General features: G+C 47.6%; 1 protein-coding gene across 3 annotated transcripts in view; it reads right to left on the reverse strand.

Annotated features, from left to right (window-relative positions):
* Positions 1-4608: 4608 nt before the first annotated feature.
* The window catches only part of snx14 (sorting nexin 14), a 55534-nt gene continuing 41785 nt past the window's right edge, over positions 4609-18357 (reverse strand). For 2 of the 3 annotated variants that reach the window (XM_056295015.1, XM_056295013.1), the window contains 5 exons: positions 17865-18029; positions 12319-12414; positions 12109-12200; positions 8513-8569; positions 4610-4912 (listed from right to left, as the gene is read on the reverse strand). In XM_056295015.1, the coding sequence (XP_056150990.1) occupies positions 4886-4912; positions 8513-8569; positions 12109-12200; positions 12319-12414; positions 17865-18029 (437 nt within the window). In that variant the 3' untranslated portion in view covers positions 4610-4885. Of the gene's footprint in view, positions 4913-8512; positions 8570-12108; positions 12201-12318; positions 12415-17864; positions 18030-18357 lie in introns of all 3 variants that reach the window. The other variant, XM_056295014.1, reaches the window with a different exon arrangement.

Genomic DNA, 18357 nt, shown 5'->3' on the forward strand with positions numbered 1-18357 from the left:
CACAGGTGTGCAGTATAAAGTGGTGTACAATATGTAGTGTGACCACAGGTGTGCAGTATCAAGTGGTGTACAATATGTAGTGTGACCACAGGTGTGCAGTATAAAGTGGTGTACAATATGTAGTTTGACCACAGGTGTGCAGTATAAAGAGGTGTACAATATGTAATGTGACCACAGGTGTGCAGTATAAAGTGGTGTACAATATGTAGTGTGACCACAGGTGTGCAGTATCAAGTGGTGTACAATATGTAGTTTGACCACAGGTGTGCAGTATCAAGTGGTGTACAATATGTAGTGTGACCACAGGTGTGCAGTATAAAGTGGTGTACAATATGTAGTGTGACCACAGGTGTGCAGTATAAAGTGGTGTACAATATGTAGTGTGACCACAGGTGTGCAGTATAAAGTGGTGTACAATATGTAGTGTGACCACAGGTGTGCAGTCTAAAGTGGTGTACAATATGTAGTATGACCACAGGTGTGCAGTATAAAGTGGTGTACAATATGTAGTATGACCACAGGTGTGCAGTATAAAGTGGTGTACAATATGTAGTGTGACCACAGGTGTGCAGTATAAAGTGGTGTGCAATATGTAGTGTGACCACAGGGGGCAGTATAATGTAGTGTACAATATGTTCTGAACAGACACATCTTCACACTAAGTGAACACAAACCAAACTTGCGTGACAAAGTGTGTGCTTGTGTATACGTCATGCGGCATTGCCTATAAATATCATCATCATCTGTCATTTGTCCAGTAATATAATGTCCAACATATTTCATCTTATTACGCACCCCAAGATTATCGGACACTTTAAAAACAGGGCATTTTAAAAGATTGACCCCTTTGGTTCTGCAGATCATGACAACACTCTTACTAGCATTGTATCGTCGAGATGGTAAAAACAAGCATCTGCATTTTTATCGCATGCCGAAAGGGAAAACTCCAATCGAAAAACGAAGAAGACAGGCGTGGATTCATGCCATTTGTCGGGAGAACTGGAGGACGCGGTCAGAAGAGCAAATATCAAACGTGAAGCTTTGTGGAGAACATTGGATATCGGGTATGTACCCGTTTCCTACACAAATAAGTATTGTGATTGAACCTACGTAAGTAACAGCTCTAAATGTGATCCTGTCCTAGTGGAGCAGCTGTCAAAGTTTGTGTTGTTAATGCCTAGCCTTCCTCAAGTTTGACAACGAATCCATCAGCCTTCTTGTGTCATGATGTTTGAGGTCATAATATGACTCCAGGCTCGATCTCATAACCGTACAAACAATTCAACTTTCAACTGGAGACACATGACAAAGGTAGAAATAAATAACATCTCTGTTCAACTTGATTTAAAAGTTTTCTTCATTTTTCAGGGGACAGATCAGATGATCCAGAGCACCCAGACTGGATTCCAAGTGTGTTTCAACACACAACTGTACAGAACAAAGCTGAGAGGAAGATAAAAAGGCAGGCACGATACCAAGTAATACAAGCAAAAAGAGCGCAGTCTTTGCAAGCTTCAAACCAAAATGACAGTGAACCACTCTCCAAGCTGTCCTGGTCTCTGCTCCAACCCCTCTGCTGATCTGGGGAGGGCTGCAGACTACCACATGCCTCTTCCCATACATGTGGAGTCGCCAGCCGCTTCTTTTCACCTGACAGTGAGGAGTTTCACCAGGGGGATGTAGCGTGTGGGACGATCACACTATTCCACCCAGTCCCCCCCCCCCAAATGATTATTCCAGTATAAATTATTTTGTTGGCTTAAGATATTCCAAGAATGATTGGTGATGTTTTTCTATCCTTTGTGTGTGTGGCCTAAAAGGACCGGTTTACCAGGGCTTACCTTTGATTTGATGAAGCAAAACTTGTTTTCCTTCGATAGCAGATGGTCCACATGTCCACAACAATATTCTGGGTTGCTGAAGTGTTGTGCATTCCTCTCCATAGGTTTTGCTCTCTAGTTACTACCAAAATGAAGAGAAAAAAAGGACATTACGTCCTATTTCACTGCCCCCAAAAATGAAAACAATGATGATGAGGCAGACGCTGAGACAGAGCCAGATGATCCAGGTGTTGGGACAGCTGAAGAGAAACGGCAGGCCGTTGAAAGTGAGGGCACAGAGCAGGAAGGAGACAGATGAAGATCCTGAGAATGAGTTTAACGGATGGTTTTCAAAGACAAACTGACATAATGAACAGCATCCAAGCTCTTAAAACCCAAAGTGATGCATTTCTGAAAGAGACAGCTCAGTTTTCATTTGCTCGACTGTATGATTCAAATATTAATGACTTGAGACATGACCTACATAGGTCCAGCCGAATTTTAGAACGGAAAATACAGACTGGGATGGAGAGAACTTCTAGTACAGTAGAGCTCGTACTGTTCACTGAGCCTTATAAAGAAGTGTTTTTTGAGCTCTTCAGACTCAAAATAAAAACTCAAAATAGCGGTCGTGATCCGAGTGAGTTCTGCTTCTGGTGAGCGGCGTTTTTCTGTGCTGAAGCTGGTGAAAACTTACCTCAGGTCCACCATAACCGATGAGAGATTGAGCAGTCTGGGTGTACTAAGTGTTGAGTCTAAGAGGGCAAAGGCTTTGAATGTTGACTCATTTGTTGACCGGTTTGCCAAAAGTCACAAAAACCCGCAGAATACAGTTGCGGTAATGTGAAATTCTAGAACGGGAAGTGCAGACTGGGATGCAGACCCTGTAGTACAGCACATTGAGTCGTATAAGGAAGTGTTGCAGCAAAGAACGTGATGTAACTTGAGCTGAAGCTCACAGGAATGTGTTTTATTTTGTTTTCAATATTCGAATTTAATGAAATTGTAACTAAGCTGCTGAAACAAATGCCAATCATGTTTATTATGTTGTTGCTTTTTTGTGCCCTATTACTTTATATACTGAACTAAACATTTAGAAAGCTTGAACACTGCCTCTTTCGTCCCGGGTCGAATGTGCCCCTCTGCCAACACAACTGGCTCCAGCCCCCCCCCCCCCCCCCCGTAAAATTGGTCTAGAACCACCACTGCACCACTCCTATTCTTGTAGTACTTCGCTGGTTACCTGTTAGGTATAGGATTGATTTTTTTTTTTACCGCCTTTTCTCTCAGTTGTACTTAGCTAATTACCCCACTCTTCTGGCCCGTCCCGGTCTCTGCTCCACCCCCTCTGCTGATCTGGGGAGGGCTGCAGACTACCACATGCCTCCTCCCATACATGTGGAGTCACCAGCCGCTTCTTTTCACCTGACAGCGAGGAGTTTCACCAGGGGGATGTAGCGCGTGGGAGGATCACGCTATTCCCCCCAGCCCCCCCCCAAACAGGCACCCCGACCAACCAGAGGAGGCGCTAGTACAGCGGCCAGGATACCTACATCCAGCTTCTCCCCTGCAGACACGGCCAATTGTGTCTGCGGAGACGCCCGACCAAGCCGGAGGTAACATGGGGATTCGAACCGACGATCCTTGTGTTGGTAGGCAACGGAATAGACCGCCACGCCACCTGGACGCCCTACATATAGTATCACTGATTACCCACACCCCATGGGCCTGGTCGCCGCCTGCGCTCCTCAGGCAGGTCTCTAACTGGTCCCTCAGCCAGCCTCGGTACTACAGGTGACGGGGCGTTTTCTGTAAAAATCCCACCGCTCCGGAACTCCCTACCTGAGGAAATTAGGAACCTCACGGCCTTCTTTTACATCACTTCGGAAAACCTACTTTTACAGGAAGTCTTTTTTTATAGTAAATCCATTGTTGCCCAATTTTAATTTTGATTTTTTTAAATATTGTTTTTAACATACTTTTATAAGTTTACATTTTTGATTCTTTGTAATTCGGTTCGGCACCGGTTTCCTCCCACAGTCCAAACACATGTAGGTCAGGTGAATCAGCCGTACTACATTGTCCCTAGGTGTGTGTGTGTGTGTGGGCCCTGTGATGGCCTGGCGGCCTGTCCAGGGTGTCTCCCTGCCTGCCTCCACCAGTGACTGCTGGGATAGGCTCCAGCATCCCGCGACCCTGAGAGCAGGATAAGCGGCATGGATAATGAAATGGAATTCTTTATATTTCTCTTTCGTCACCTTATTTTAATTGTTTTCATCATCATCATTTTTTATCGGCTCTAATGCTCTCCATTTTAATTCTGCTCTTGTGACTTTATCCTGACTGTTTTACCTTGTCCCGTGGAGCGGATCTGGCATTTTGTTCTATATTTTAATTGTATTTTGTTGATTTATCTTGACTGCATTATTTTATCCTGCTGTGTAAGGCACCTTGTAAAGTTTTTCTGAAAGGTGCCATAAATTTATCATCCATCCATTATCCAAACCGCTCATCCTGCTCTCAGGGTCGCGGGATGCTGGAGCCTATCCTAGCAGTCCCTGGGCGGCAGGCGGGGAGACACCCTGGACATGTATCAGTTTGTGTAGAATGTATTTTTGTATTTTCATATCACAAATTACTTGTATTTTAATTAAATAATTTCCTCATACTAGTATTTTGTATTTTATTTGACACATTTGTTGCGTAAGTATTTGTAATTTGTAACAAGATACTTTTTTATGAGGAGGAGGACCCCCCCCCCCCAAAAAAAAACAAACGCAAGGTATAAACCAGAGCCAACCTGTCCATTAGGCTGCTGCAGGTCCCCTCATCTGGTCTCGGTCTGTCTCTCTCTCACAAACACACCTCATGAGCTCCAAATTGGTTTCACTTGTCTGAATTTGAAGAAATCAGGGAATCAGTTCATCCTCTGACGAAACAATAGCAGCCATTGGAATAAAATCAATAAATATAAATCTCTTTATTAGTGCATCATAATTCATGTGAATAATGGAGATGGTCCAAGAGGCAGTTATGAGCCGGGCTCTGGGGGACAGCCATCTGGTTCACATGTTGGACAGCTCCGTCATTCCCTGTGAGAAAGAAGAAATGAAAACTGTCAATTTCATCCATTCAGGGTTACCCTTGCCCTAGTGTAGCTCCATCTTAACAGTGGATGACAAAAAAAGCCTTGAATTTTGAAGGTCAATTCACATTTCTGCTCCTTCCAGGAAAATGGATATTTGTGTGTCAAAGCTACCTATAAAATCCCTCCTCTCCCATCATATAAAAACTGTCCTGTCACTGCCACCTATTTGCCAGAACTGCGGTCAGGTTTTCCCATCAAGTGCGATGATGGAAAACGCGTCTCCTTTTCTCCAAAATGTCCTGGTTGATTTTTGTCCACTTTAAGGTAAATAAACATATAATAACTGAATAGATATCAGAGTGCCATAGAAAAGCGCTCTCAACAGCCTTGTCAGCTCATCCTTAAACAGAACGCTGTATTATGTCACTCATCATCAGCAGATCTAACCATGCTAACAGTTACTGCTACCAAGAATCTGACACTGTGATTAGATTACAACATTCGCTTGCACATGTGCTCTGCAAAGTTCGTCTGTGGGTTGGACATCCTGCACTTTATTAGTAGAGGAACCAAGTATGCGCACACCCAGAAAACATTATTCATTAAATCATCATCAGCTGCTTCTCCGGGGTCGGGTCGCGGTAGCAGCAACCTAAGTAGGGCACTCCAGATGTCCCTCTCCCCAGCAACGCCCTCCAGCTCCTCCTGGGGGATCCCAAGGCGTTCCCAGGCCAGATTTGACATGTAGTCCCTCCAGCGAGTTCTGGGTCTACCCCGGGGTCTCCTCCCAGTTGGCCGTGCCCGGTAAACCTCCAAAGGAAGGCGCCCAGGAGGCATCCTAATCAGATGTCCGAACCACCTCAACTGGCTCCTTTCGACGCACAGGAGCAGCAGCTCTACTCCGAGCTCCCTCCGGATGTCCAAGCTCCTCACCCTATCTCTAAGGCTGAGCCCAGACACCCTACGGAGGAAACTCATGTCAGCCGCTTGTATCTGCGATCTCACCCATTCAGGTCACTACCCAAAGCTCATGACCATAGGTGAGGGTTGGAACCAAGACTGACTGGTAAATTGAGAGCTTTGCCTTCCTGCTCAGCTCCTTCTTCACCACAGCGGTCCGGTACAACGTCCACATTACTGCTGATGCTGCACCAATCCGCCTGTCAATCTCCTGCTCCATCCTACCCTCACTCGTGAACAAGACCCCGAGATACTTGAACTCCTTCACTTGAGGCAACAACTCATCCCCAACCTGGAGGGAGCAATCCACCATTTTCCGGTAGAGAACCATGGCCTCAGACTTGGAGGTGCTGACTCTCATCCCGGCCATTTCACACTCAGCTGCAAACCGCCCCAGTGCAGGCTGGAGGTCGCGTTCTGATGAAGCCAACAAAACCACATCATCTGAGAAGAGCAGAGATGCAATTCCGAAGTTCCCAAAACGGACACACTCCTCACATTGGCTGTGCCTTGAGATCCTGTCCATGAATATCACATACAGAATCGGAGATAAGGGACAACCTGGGTGGAGTCCAACACCCACCGACAACATGTTTGACTTTGTGCCGAGAATGTGGACACAGCTCTCACTTTGGTTATACAAGGACCGAATGGTCAAATTCCCATGCTCCCCTCAGCACTTCCGCAAGGGTAAAGAGTTGATCCACTGTTCCACGGCCAGGACGGAATCCGCATTGTTCCTCCTGGATCCGAGATTCGACAGTTGGTCGGAGCCTCCTTTCCAGCACCCTAGAGTAGACTTTCCCAGGGAGGCTGAGCAATGTGATGCCCCGATAATTGGAGCACACCCTCCGGTCCCCCTTTTTAAATATGGGAACCACCACCCCAGTCTGTCACTCCACAGGTACTGTCCCCGACCTCCACGTGACACTGAAGAGATGTGTCAACCAAGACAGCCCAACAATGTCCAGAGCATTCAGGATCTCAGGGCGAATCTTATCAACACCCGGCGCCTTGCCACTGAGGAGCTTTTTAACTACCTCAGAGACCTCTGCCAGGGATATGGGTGGGGCTTCCCCTGAATCTTCAGTCTCTACCTCCTCCACTGAGGACATGTTAGCCGGGTTCAGGAGCTCCTCAAAGTGTTCTTCCCACCTCTCAACAACTTTCACAGTCCGGGTTAACAGTTCCCCTCCCGGGCTAAACACAACCTGAGTCAAGCCCTGCTTCCCCTTCCTGAGTCGCCGGATGGTTTGCCAGTACTTCCTTGAGGCCAACCGAAAGTCCTCCTCCATAGCCTCGTCGAACTCCTCCCACACCCGAGTTTTTGCTTCCGCAACCGCTGAAGCAGCAGTCCATCTAGCCTTCCGGTACCTGTCTGCTGCTTCAGGAGACCCCTGGGTCAACCAAGTCCGTAAGGCCTCCTTCTTCAGCCTGATGCGGGTTCTTAGGTTGCTGCCTCAACAGGCACCCATGACCTTATGACCACAGCTCCTGCCTGCCGCATCTGCAGTAGAGGCTTTGAACATGGCCCACTCAGACTCCATGTCCCCAGCCTCCCTCGGGATACATGAGAACTCTTCCAGATGTAGGAGTTGGAAGACCTCACGAACAGGGCCCTCCGCTAGACATTCCCAGTTCACCTTCACTACACGTTTGGGTTTGCCAGTTTATTAAATTATTATTATCAAACATCATTAAAGTGCGAGATAAAAATGGCAAACAAAGGAGTAAGGTCTGCACACTGAAATGTTCCCAAAAACGAATTTTTGCCTGAGGAAGATCTGACTGATCAAAATGTTGCCGAATAAATTAGTTTTTGGAAGCATTTCAATGTGCAGACCTTACTCCTTTGTTCTAATGGATTATTAGACCCTGAATCTGCAGGCTGTCAACATCCTGACCCAAAGCTCCCAAAATCAACGTTTTGAAAGTTCCAAAAGTCGATTGGGATGACTAAAAACGCCAGCGGGAGTGTCCCGGTGGTGTGGCAGTCTAGTCTGTTGCCTACCAACACGGGGATCGGCGGTTCGAATCCCTGTGTTAACTACGGCTTGGTCGGGCGTCCCTACAGACACAATTGGCTGTATCTGCAGGTGGGAAGCTGGATGTGGGTATGTGTCCTGGTCGCTGCACTAGCGCCTCCTCTGGTCGGTCGGGGTGCCTGTTTGGGGGGAGGGGGAACTGGGGGGAATAGCGTGATCCTCCCACGTGCTACGTCCCCCTGGTGAAACTCCTCACTGTCAGGGGAAAAGAAGCGGCTGGTGACTCCACGTGTATGGGAGGAGGCATGTGGTAGTCTACAGCCCTCCCCGGATCAGCAGAGGGGGTGGAGCAGCGACCGGGACGGCTCGGACGAGTGGGGTAATTGGCCAGATAGAATTGGAGAGAGAGGGGGGGGTTAATTTAATAAATAAATAAATAAATAAACAAACAAACAAACAAAAAAACACCAGCAACAAACCAAATTGACACACGCGCACAAACACACCGAAACCCCCTTAAACCAAATCAAACACTGACACACCTGTACACCTGTCAACAAACTAAAGAGCTGTGGTGACACACCCGGATGTGACCCAACATGGCATACCAACCCGCCGCCTCCCATGTAATTTTCACAACTTCGTTATGGCCCCTTTACCTTGCTGAGCTCCGGAAACATCTCCTGCACCGCGATGTCCAGCAAGACGTAGGTCATCTGAGGAGAGAGCACAGACACACACCTCACAGCACGCTACAGAATGCACACGGCTGGACTTGAACCTGAGAAACCTTACCCAGCAATGCTTTACAAAGCACACAGGAATGAAGAGGTTCGATCAAACCATTAAAAACAGCAGACGGTGAAAACAGAAACAGCTGAGGACTAGTGGACATATACGAGAACACACGACAACAGACCAGGCCTACAGAAGTACCAGTCAGTAAAATGAGCTTTCAGAAGGACTATATTTGCTCATTTACTACAACTGGTACTTAACATTACTGTCAGCATATTGTAGTGTTTTAGATTTTTGAATTGTGTTTTTCTAACCTTCAAGGCAACCACTGGTTTCCATTATTTCAGTGCAGTATTAAAATTAACATGCAGGTACTTAAACCTTACTTTAGATAGGTGAAGTCACTTCTTCACAGCGAAAATACTGGTGAAGTTATTTTTTTGCCCAAATTACATCATCATTGCTGGATAATACGGCTGACAGCGGGATTGTTGTGCCCCCGGACATCTCAGTGCTGCACTCAGCTGTTGAACGGCGCTGCATTCACAAGCTATGTTGTCATAGAATCCAATCCAGAAGATAAATCAATAAAACATGGACATGGATGTGACTCTGGCAGCTTCTTGCATTAAAAGGCTGCTGTTGATCAGCTGACTCTCAAGTATCACATGTCTGAGTACACTGGAAGGCACCACCCACAAGACTTGCTAACAATCCTGCCCTCAACTACATTATCCGGTATTGATGATGTAACTTTGACAAAAAAATAATAATAAGCTGACTGGGTGTCCGGGTAGCGTAGCGGTCTATTCCATTGCCTACCAACACAGGGATTGCCAGTTCGAATCCCCCATGTTACCTCCAGCTTGGTCGGGCATCCCTACAGACACGATTGGCTGTGTCTGCAGGTGGGAAGCCGGGTGTGGGTATGTGTCCTGGTCACTGCACTAGCACCCCTGGTTGGTTGGGGCGCCTGTTCAGGGGGGGGGGAACTGGGGGGGGAATAGCGTGATAAAGAAGCGGCTGGTGACTCCACATGTATTGGAGGAGGCATGTGGTAGTCTGCAGCCCTCCCCGAATCGGCAGAGGAGATGGACCAGTGACCGGGACGGCTTGGAAGAGTGGGGTAATTGGACGGGTACAATTGGGGAGAAAAAGCGGGGGGGAAAATCCAAAAAAGAAAAAAAAAAGCTGACAAAATGTTGACAGTGATGGATTACCTATCTCACACAAGTTTCAGTTCTCTGCAAGTTAATTTTCATCCTCTACTCAAACGAATGGAAACCGAGGCTGCCTGGAGAGAAGGAAGATGGTAACTGGTCAGCAGTAACGTCAAGAGTACACCACTTGTAACTGATGGGTTAAAACATGCAAAACCATTGGTACGGTGCTTTAAGCGTGTTTGAGAGGGTCTTGGGGTTTTGACCATGAAGGTCCCATCTCCTCTGGTCCTGAGGACAGTAAGAGGAAGGACTCTGTCCTGACTCAGGCAGAATTTAGGGTGCTGGTTTAATTCAGAGACTGACTGCACCCGAAGCTCAGCACAAGCACAAGCAGACTCCGATACCGCCTCTAAACCATTTCATTCAGCTGTTTATTACTCAAGACGGGATGAAACAATCACAGCATTCTGATCGGCTCTGTGCATAACTGTAGTCCACTGACTTCCTGTTTCTACTGCAGCGGTCATACCAGTTTCCTGTTTGTTAGTATGTGCTATTGACAATGGCATAGTTTTTGCGATGCCTGCAAGATTTACCATGGATAAATGGTCTGCTTCATCCAGTGGGCCCAGGGACCACGGCCCCTGCCTGGAGCTGCGCCAAAGCAGGAAACGCCGAGGGCGGTCCGACAGGATGCGGAAGCGGGCGGGCTAAGCTAACTGCTAGCCCATGCAGACCGGCGGTTCCGACAGTCATCCTGACTGGCGTTTGTTCCCTTGGACAGTGATTTTTTTTTTGTTTACTTTGGATATGTGTGTTAGTTTGGGTATGTGTGTTGTTGTAGTTGTTGGATGTGTTTTTGTCTTTGTGTTGTACTGTTGTGGGCTGGGAGAAACGGCATTTCGTTTCATTTCATGTAAGCAAGTGCATGAAGTGAAATGACAAAGTGTTCCTGGTTTCTGTTCCTGATGTCAACGACATGCACAGAACTGTCGACAAATGTTCACCTGCTGCACCTACCAGCAAACGTTCGCCTGCTGCACCTACCAGCAAACGTTCGCCTGCACCTACCAGCAAACGTTCACCTGCTGCACCTACCAGCAAACGTTCACCTGCTGCACCTACCAGCAAACGTTCACCTGCTGCACCTACCAGCAAACGTTCGCCTGCTGCACCTACCAGCAAACGTTCGCCTGCACCTACCAGCAAACGTTCACCAGCTGCACCTACCAGCAAACGTTCACCTGCTGCACCTACCAGCAAACGTTCACCTGCTGCACCTACCAGCAAACGTTCACCTGCTGCACCTACCAGCAAACGTTCACCTGCTGCACCTACCAGCAAACGTTCACCTGCTGCACCTACCAGCAAACGTTCACCAGCTGCACCTACCAGCAAACGTTCACCTGCTGCACCTACCAGCAAACGTTCACCTGCTGCACCTACCAGCAAACGTTCACCTGCTGCACCTACCAGCAAACGTTCACCTGCTGCACCTACCAGCAAACGTTCGCCTGCACCTACCAGCAAACGTTCACCTGCTGCACCTACCAGCAAACGTTCACCAGCTGCACCTACCAGCAAACGTTCACCTGCTGCACCTACCAGCAAACGTTCGCCTGCACCTACCAGCAAACGTTCACCTGCTGCACCTACCAGCAAACGTTCACCTGCTGCACCTACCAGCAAACGTTCACCTGCTGCACCTACCAGCAAACGTTCACCTGCTGCACCTACCAGCAAACGTTCACCTGCTGCACCTACCAGCAAACGTTCACCTGCTGCACCTACCAGCAAACGTTCACCACCTGCACCTACCAGCAAATGTTCACCACCTGCACCTACCAGCAAACGTTCACCACCTGCACCTACCAGCAAACGTTCACCTGCTGCACCTACCAGCAAACGTTCACCAGCTGCACCTACCAGCAAACGTTCACCACCTGCACCTACCAGCAAACGTTCACCACCTGCACCTACCAGCAAACGTTCACCTGCTGCACCTACCAGCAAATGGGTGAAAAGTTTGAAGTTGTACATATCACGTTACCTCCACAATTATGAGGATGAAGATGCAGGTGAAAGTGTATGGATAGTTGTGTGCATGTGGTTGACATTTATCCGTGGTAAATCTTGCAGGCATCGTGAAAAAATACGCCATTGTCAACAGCACACGCCAACAAACAAGAAACAGGTATGACCGCTGCCGTAGACAAAGGAAGTCATACATCTCTTCGTCACTTTGAAGTTCCTGTTTGGTGCTTCTTTTGTCTTTCAGTCCATTCATGAGAAGTGGACCGGGGTGATTGTACCGCCCAGTGACACAACACACACTCGCTGTTTGACTTTCTCACCTGCTTGTTCAGAAGCGGCTGTTGAATACCATCAAACAGGAGCTGGATCCCTTCATATCTCGCCTCCTCGCTGATACACTTTCCTACAAAATCTGGCAGAGAAAAGCAACACGCTGAACAACGAGCGTGGACACAGTGTGTCCTGTCACTGTCCCACAAAGACAGGATGTAACTTCTGGATTACGTCTGACTGTTGGTACTGAGTCTCACCTGGCAGGTAATTCATCATTTCCTGGAAGGTCTGCTTGGCTCGGCTCTGTTTGTCTTCAGCTGACCGCTCCTCACCAGTTTCACAGAACACAGCATCTGGAGGAGGAAAACACTCCACTGTCACTCTGCTATTCCTCTCTTCTCTCTATCTCTCTCACCTCATCCCTCCTCTCCATCTCTGCTCTCCAATTTTAAAACTTCCCTCTCTCTTTCTCTGTGCAGATTGTGGATGACATTGTGATGTGTAGTGAGAGTAGGGTGCAGGTTGAGGAGAGCCTGGAGAGGTGGAGGTATCCACTGGAGAGAAGAGGAATGAAAGTCAGTAGGAGCAACACGGAATACCTATGCGTGAATGAGAGGGAGGACAGTGGAATGATGAGGATGCAAGGAGTGGAGGTGACGAAGGCATATGAGTTTAAATACTTGGGGTCAACTGTCCAAAGTAACGGGGAGTGCAGAAGAGAGGTGAAGAAGAGAGTGCAGGCAGGGTGGAGTGGGTGGAGAAGAGTGTCAGGAGTGATTCGTGACAGAAGGGTACCAGCAAGAGTTAAAGGGAAGGTTTACAAGATGGTTGTGAGACCAGCTATGTTGTATGGTTTGGAGACAGTGGCACTGATGAAAAGACAGGAGGTGGAGCTGGAGGTGGTGGAGGTGAAGATGATAAGATTTTCATTGGGAGTGATGAAGAAGGACAGGATTAGGAAGGAGTATATTAGAGGGACAGCTCAGGGTGGATGGTTTGGAGACAAATCAAGAGAGACAAGATTGAGATGGTTTGGACATGTGTGGAGGAGAGATGCTGGGTATACTGGGAGAAGGATGCTGAATATGGAGCTGCCAGGGAAGAGGAAAAGAGGAAGGTCAAAGAGGAGGTTTATGGATGTGGTGAGGGAGGACATGCAGGTGGCTGGTGTGACAGAGGAAGATGCAGAGGACAGGAAGAGATGGAGACGGATGATCCGCTGTGGCGCCCCCTAACGGGAGCAGCCGAAAGTAGTAGTAGTAGTAGTAGTAGTAGTAGTAGTAGTAGTAGTTAGGGAATGCAGCTTTAAACTATCATAGATACTCAAGGATTGTGTTGATGAGTTTTTCCATGTAAAAACTAACATTTACAGGAAACTGATCTCTTGTAGTCCACAGTGACTTGGCTTTGTGGGTATGTAGAATAAACTAACCACACAGGTCAAATCTCCCAGCATTCACTGAGTTCAGATCCTATATAGTCAAGTCAACTTCAGACGAGTGTCCCTCCAGCTGAGGTCAGAGGCCAGAAGCAGTTTAGGATATGGTGTGTTTAATGTACACGAAATTACAACCTGCTTTTTCACATATCAGAACTGTGACTTGGTGTATTGTTCTTGCAGGACACTCGGACATAATGTGAAGTTGTAATTGATAATTTATGTACACAAGGTCAGAATTCTTCGATATACAAGTTAGAGCAACTGTGAGATGAGGTCAGTACAGGATGTGTAGAAGAGGAGATAAAGAAGTAATGGTAAATGGACTCATTTATACAGTGCTCTTTTCCAAAGTGATTTACAATGAATGCATCACATATTTACCCATACCGGATCGGTCGAGGCCCGGGTTACCAACGACCGCCACCGGTACTATTAACCAGCAGGGTGTCGGTGGAAACTATGCTACTGTTGGGCGAAGGAGAAGGAGAGGAGGAAAGCATGTCCAGAGGCAGCTAGAGAGGAGGAAGGGTAGGCATGTGGAGGTGAGAGTTGGAACTTTGAATGTTGGCACTATGACTGGTAAAGGGAGAGAGCTGGCTGACATGATGGAAAGAAGAAAGGTAGGCATACTGTGTGTGCAAGAGACCAGGTGGAAGGGGAGTAAGGCCAGGAGTATCGGAGGTGGGTTCAAACTCTTCTACCATGGTGTGAATGGGAGGAGAAATGGGGTAGGGGTAATTCTGAAGGAAGAGTATGTCAAGGGCGTGCTGGAGGTGAAGAGAGTGTCAGACAGAGTGATGAGTATGAAGCTGGAAATTGAAGGTTTATTGCTGAATGTTATCAGCGCATATGCCCCGCAAGTTGGGTGTGAGATGGATGAAAAAGAAGAATTCTGGAATGAGTTGGACGACATGGTGGAGAGGGTACCCAAGGAGGAGAGAGTGGTGATTGGAGCGGACTTCAATGGACATGTTGGTGAAGGGAACAGAGGTGATGAGGAGGTGATGGGAAAGTATGGAGTCAAGAAGAGAAATGTGGAAGGACAGATGGTGGTCGATTTTGCGAAAAGGATGGAAATGGCTGTGGTGAATACATATTTCAAGAAGAGGGAGGAACACAGGGTGACGTACAAGAGTGGAGGAAAGTGCACACAGGTGGACTATATCTTATGTAGAAGGCACCATCTAAAAGGGATTGGAGACTGCAAGGTGGTGACAGGGGAGAGCGTAGCCAGGCAGCATCGGATGGTGGTCTGTAGGATGACTTTGGAGACCAAGAAGAGGAAGCGAGTGAAGACACAGCCGAAGATTAAATGGTGGAAGTTGAAGAAGGAAGACTGTTGTGTGGAGTTCAGGCAGGAGTTAAGACAGGCACTGGGTGGTAGTGAAGAGTTGCCAGATGGCTGGAAAACCACTGCAGAAATAGTGAGGGAGACAGCTAGGAAGGTACTTGGTATGTCATCAGGACAGAGGAAGGAAGACAAGGAGACTTGGTGGTGGAATGAGGAAGTACAGCAAATTATACAGAGGAAAAGGTTGGCAAAGAAGAAGTGGGATAGTCAGAGAGATGAAGAAAGTAGACAGGAGTACAAGGAGATGCAGCGTAAAGCAAAGAGAGAGGTGGTGAAGGCAAAGGAAAAGGCGTATGGTGAGTTGTATGACAGGTTAGACACTAAGGAAGGAGAAAAGGACTTGTACCGATTGGCTAGACAGAGGGACCAAGCTGCAAAGGATGTGCAGCAAGTTAGGGCGATCAAGGATAGAGATGGAAATGTGCTGACAAGCGAGGAGAGTGTGCTAAGAAGGTGGAAGGAATACTTTGAGGGGCTGATGAATGAAGAAAATGAGAGAGAGAGAAGGTTGGATGATGTAGGGATAGTGAATCAGGAAGTTCAGCGGATTAGCAAGGAGGAAGTGAGGGCAGCTATGAAGAGGATGAAGAATGGAAAGGCAGTTGGTCCTGATGACATACCTGTGGAGGCATGGAGATGTTTAGGAGAGATGGCAGTGGAGTTTCTAACTAGATTGTTTAACACAATCCTGGAAAGTGAGAGGATGCCTGAGGAGTGGAGAAGAAGCATACTGGTACCGATTTTCAAGAACAAGGGCGATGTGCAGAACTGTAACAACTACAGAGGTATAAAGTTGATCAGCCACAGCATGAAGATTTGGGAAAGAGTAATAGAAGCTAGGTTAAGAGGAGAGGTGACGATCAGCGAGCAGCAGTATGGTTTCATGCCACGAAAGAGCACCACAGATGCGATGTTTGCTTTGAGAATGTTGATTGAGAAGTATAGAGAAGGCCAGAAAGAGTTGCATTGTGTCTTTGTAGATTTAGAGAAAGCTTATGACAGAGTGCCGAGAGAGGAGGTGTGGTATTGTATGAGGAAGTCAGGAGTTGCAGAGAAGTATGTAGGAGTGGTGCAGGATACGTATGAGGGAAGTGTGACAATGGTGAGGTGTGCGGTTGGAATGACAGATGGGTTCAAGGTGGAGGTGGGATTACATCAAGGATCGGCTCTTAGCCCTTTCTTGTTTGCAATGGTGATGGACAGGTTGACGGACAAGATCAGGCAGGAGTCTCCATGGACGATGATGTTCGCGGATGACATTGTGATCTGTAGCGAGAGTAGGGTGCAGGTCGAGGAGAGCCTGGAGAGGTGGAGGTATGCACTAGAGAGAAGAGGAATGAAAGTCAGTAGGAGCAAGACGGAATACCTATGCGTGAATGAGAGAGAGGACAGTGGAATGGTCAGGATGCAAGGAGTGGAGGTGACAAAGGCATCTGAGTTTAAATACTTGGGGTCAACTGTCCAAAGTAACGGGGAGTGCAGTAGAGAGGTGAAAAAGAGAGTGCAGGCAGGTTGGAGTGGGTGGAGAAGTGTGTCAGGAGTGATTTGCGACAGAAGGGTACCAGCAAGAGTTAAAGGGAAAGTTTACAAGATGGTTGTGAGACCAGCTATGTTATATGGTTTGGAGACAGTGGCACTGACGAAAAGACAGGAGGCGGAGCTGGAGGTGGCAGAGTTGAAGATGCTAAGATTTTCACTGGGAGTAACGAAGAAGGACAGGATTAGGAACGATTATATTAGAGGGACCGCTCAGGTTGGACGGTTTGGAGACAAAGCAAGAGAGGCAAGATTGAGATGGCTTGGACATGTGTGGAGGAGAGATGCTGAGTATATTGGGAGAAGGATGCTGAATATGGAGCTGCCAGGGAAGAGGAGAAGAGGAAGGCCAAAGAGGAGGTTTATGGATGTGGTGAGGGAAGACATGCAGGTGGCTGATGTGACAGAGGAAGACGCAGAAGACAGGAAGAAATGGAAACGGATGATCCGCTGTGGCGACCCCTAACGGGAGCAGCCGAAAGTAGTAGTAGTAGTAGTAGCATCACATATTTACCCACGCACACACTCGTACACTGACGACCGTGTCAGCCATATCTGCTAATTACCAGCTCATCGGGAAGAGTTAGGGGTTAGATGTCTTGCTCAAAGACACGTGGACATATTTTTCCAGGAGGAGCTGAGGACTGAACCGACAACCTCCAGTTACCAGTTGACCTGCTCTGCCTCGTGAGCGACTGCTGCCCTTCCTAACAACATGACCAGGAGTCCATACAGACGGAGGGAACACGGGACTCGCCGCCCTGTGGTCTGCACACCTTAACAGCAGCGAAGGAGCTGCTTTGTTTGTGTTGTGCTGTGACTGAATGGAGTGGAATCACAGAGGGAGGAAGCGAGGGGGCGAAAGGCCAAATAGCAAAACACTGAAAAAACACCAGGCACTCAAAACAAACACACACACACACACACACACACACTACAGACTTGCTGTACATTCTCTCCAACTCAAATGGACTGTAAATACATACCCTTGCAGAACTAGGGTGAGGGTTAGCTAACCCTAACCCTGTCAGACTGAGGGTGGTTTGACAGGATGCGGAGGCGGGGCAGGCTAAGCTAACTGCTAGCCCATGCAGACCGGCAGTTCCGACAGTCGTCCTGGCTGGCATTCGCTCTCTGGACGGTGGAGTTTTTGGACTGTGTTGCACTGGGTGGACTGTGTTGTTGGCTGTTTGCTGTTAGGATTTTTTTTTGTTGGTTTGTTCTCTCTGGTTTTGTATGTTTTTTGTGGTGGTATTTTTGGAGGTTTTTGGATATGTGTTTTTGTGTTGCACTGCTATTGGCCGGGGGAAACGGAATTTCGTCTCTTTTGTGTACGTAATACATACGATGAAATGACAAATAAATTGTTCCTGATTCCTGAAATACACACACACCTATACATACCCATAGATATAGACATGCACACACAAAAATCTCTATACAGTCACACCCAGACACAACCCAAGCACACACACCTCTGAGCTGTGTGATGAGGGAGACCATGCGGTGTTCTTGGAGGATGTGGTCCAGTTTAGACTGCATGTACTGGTCCATGTACGCCTCAAATGTGTTCTTGAAGAGGATTCTACCGGCGGCCATGACGTGATGCAACCAGTCCGGCATGTGGAACACGGCCCGACCTGTCAATCAAAAAAACGCCACACACTGAGGCCGATCCTGTCAATCACAAACCACATGAAGTGAGGCAGTGACAACCTTTATATTTGTTTACCACATCAATCAAAATGAAAAACTGGACCATGCCAACCTGACATGGCTTCTGAACCACCCCCAAACCAGGGTTTCTTCAGAGAAACCAACACTGCTGCATGAGCATGTCTAGCAGGCAGGACACGGAGCTCGTTCCTGAGTTGTCGATACTCGTGGTATTCGATTGGAAAGAGGGTGTAATGTTTCATCCGATGATGAAACACTACAGCAGTCGCACATTTTGAATTGAAGGGTGTG

The sequence above is a fragment of the Lampris incognitus genome, chromosome 15 (genome assembly GCF_029633865.1).
Source record: "Lampris incognitus isolate fLamInc1 chromosome 15, fLamInc1.hap2, whole genome shotgun sequence".
NCBI lineage: Eukaryota > Metazoa > Chordata > Actinopteri > Lampriformes > Lampridae > Lampris > Lampris incognitus.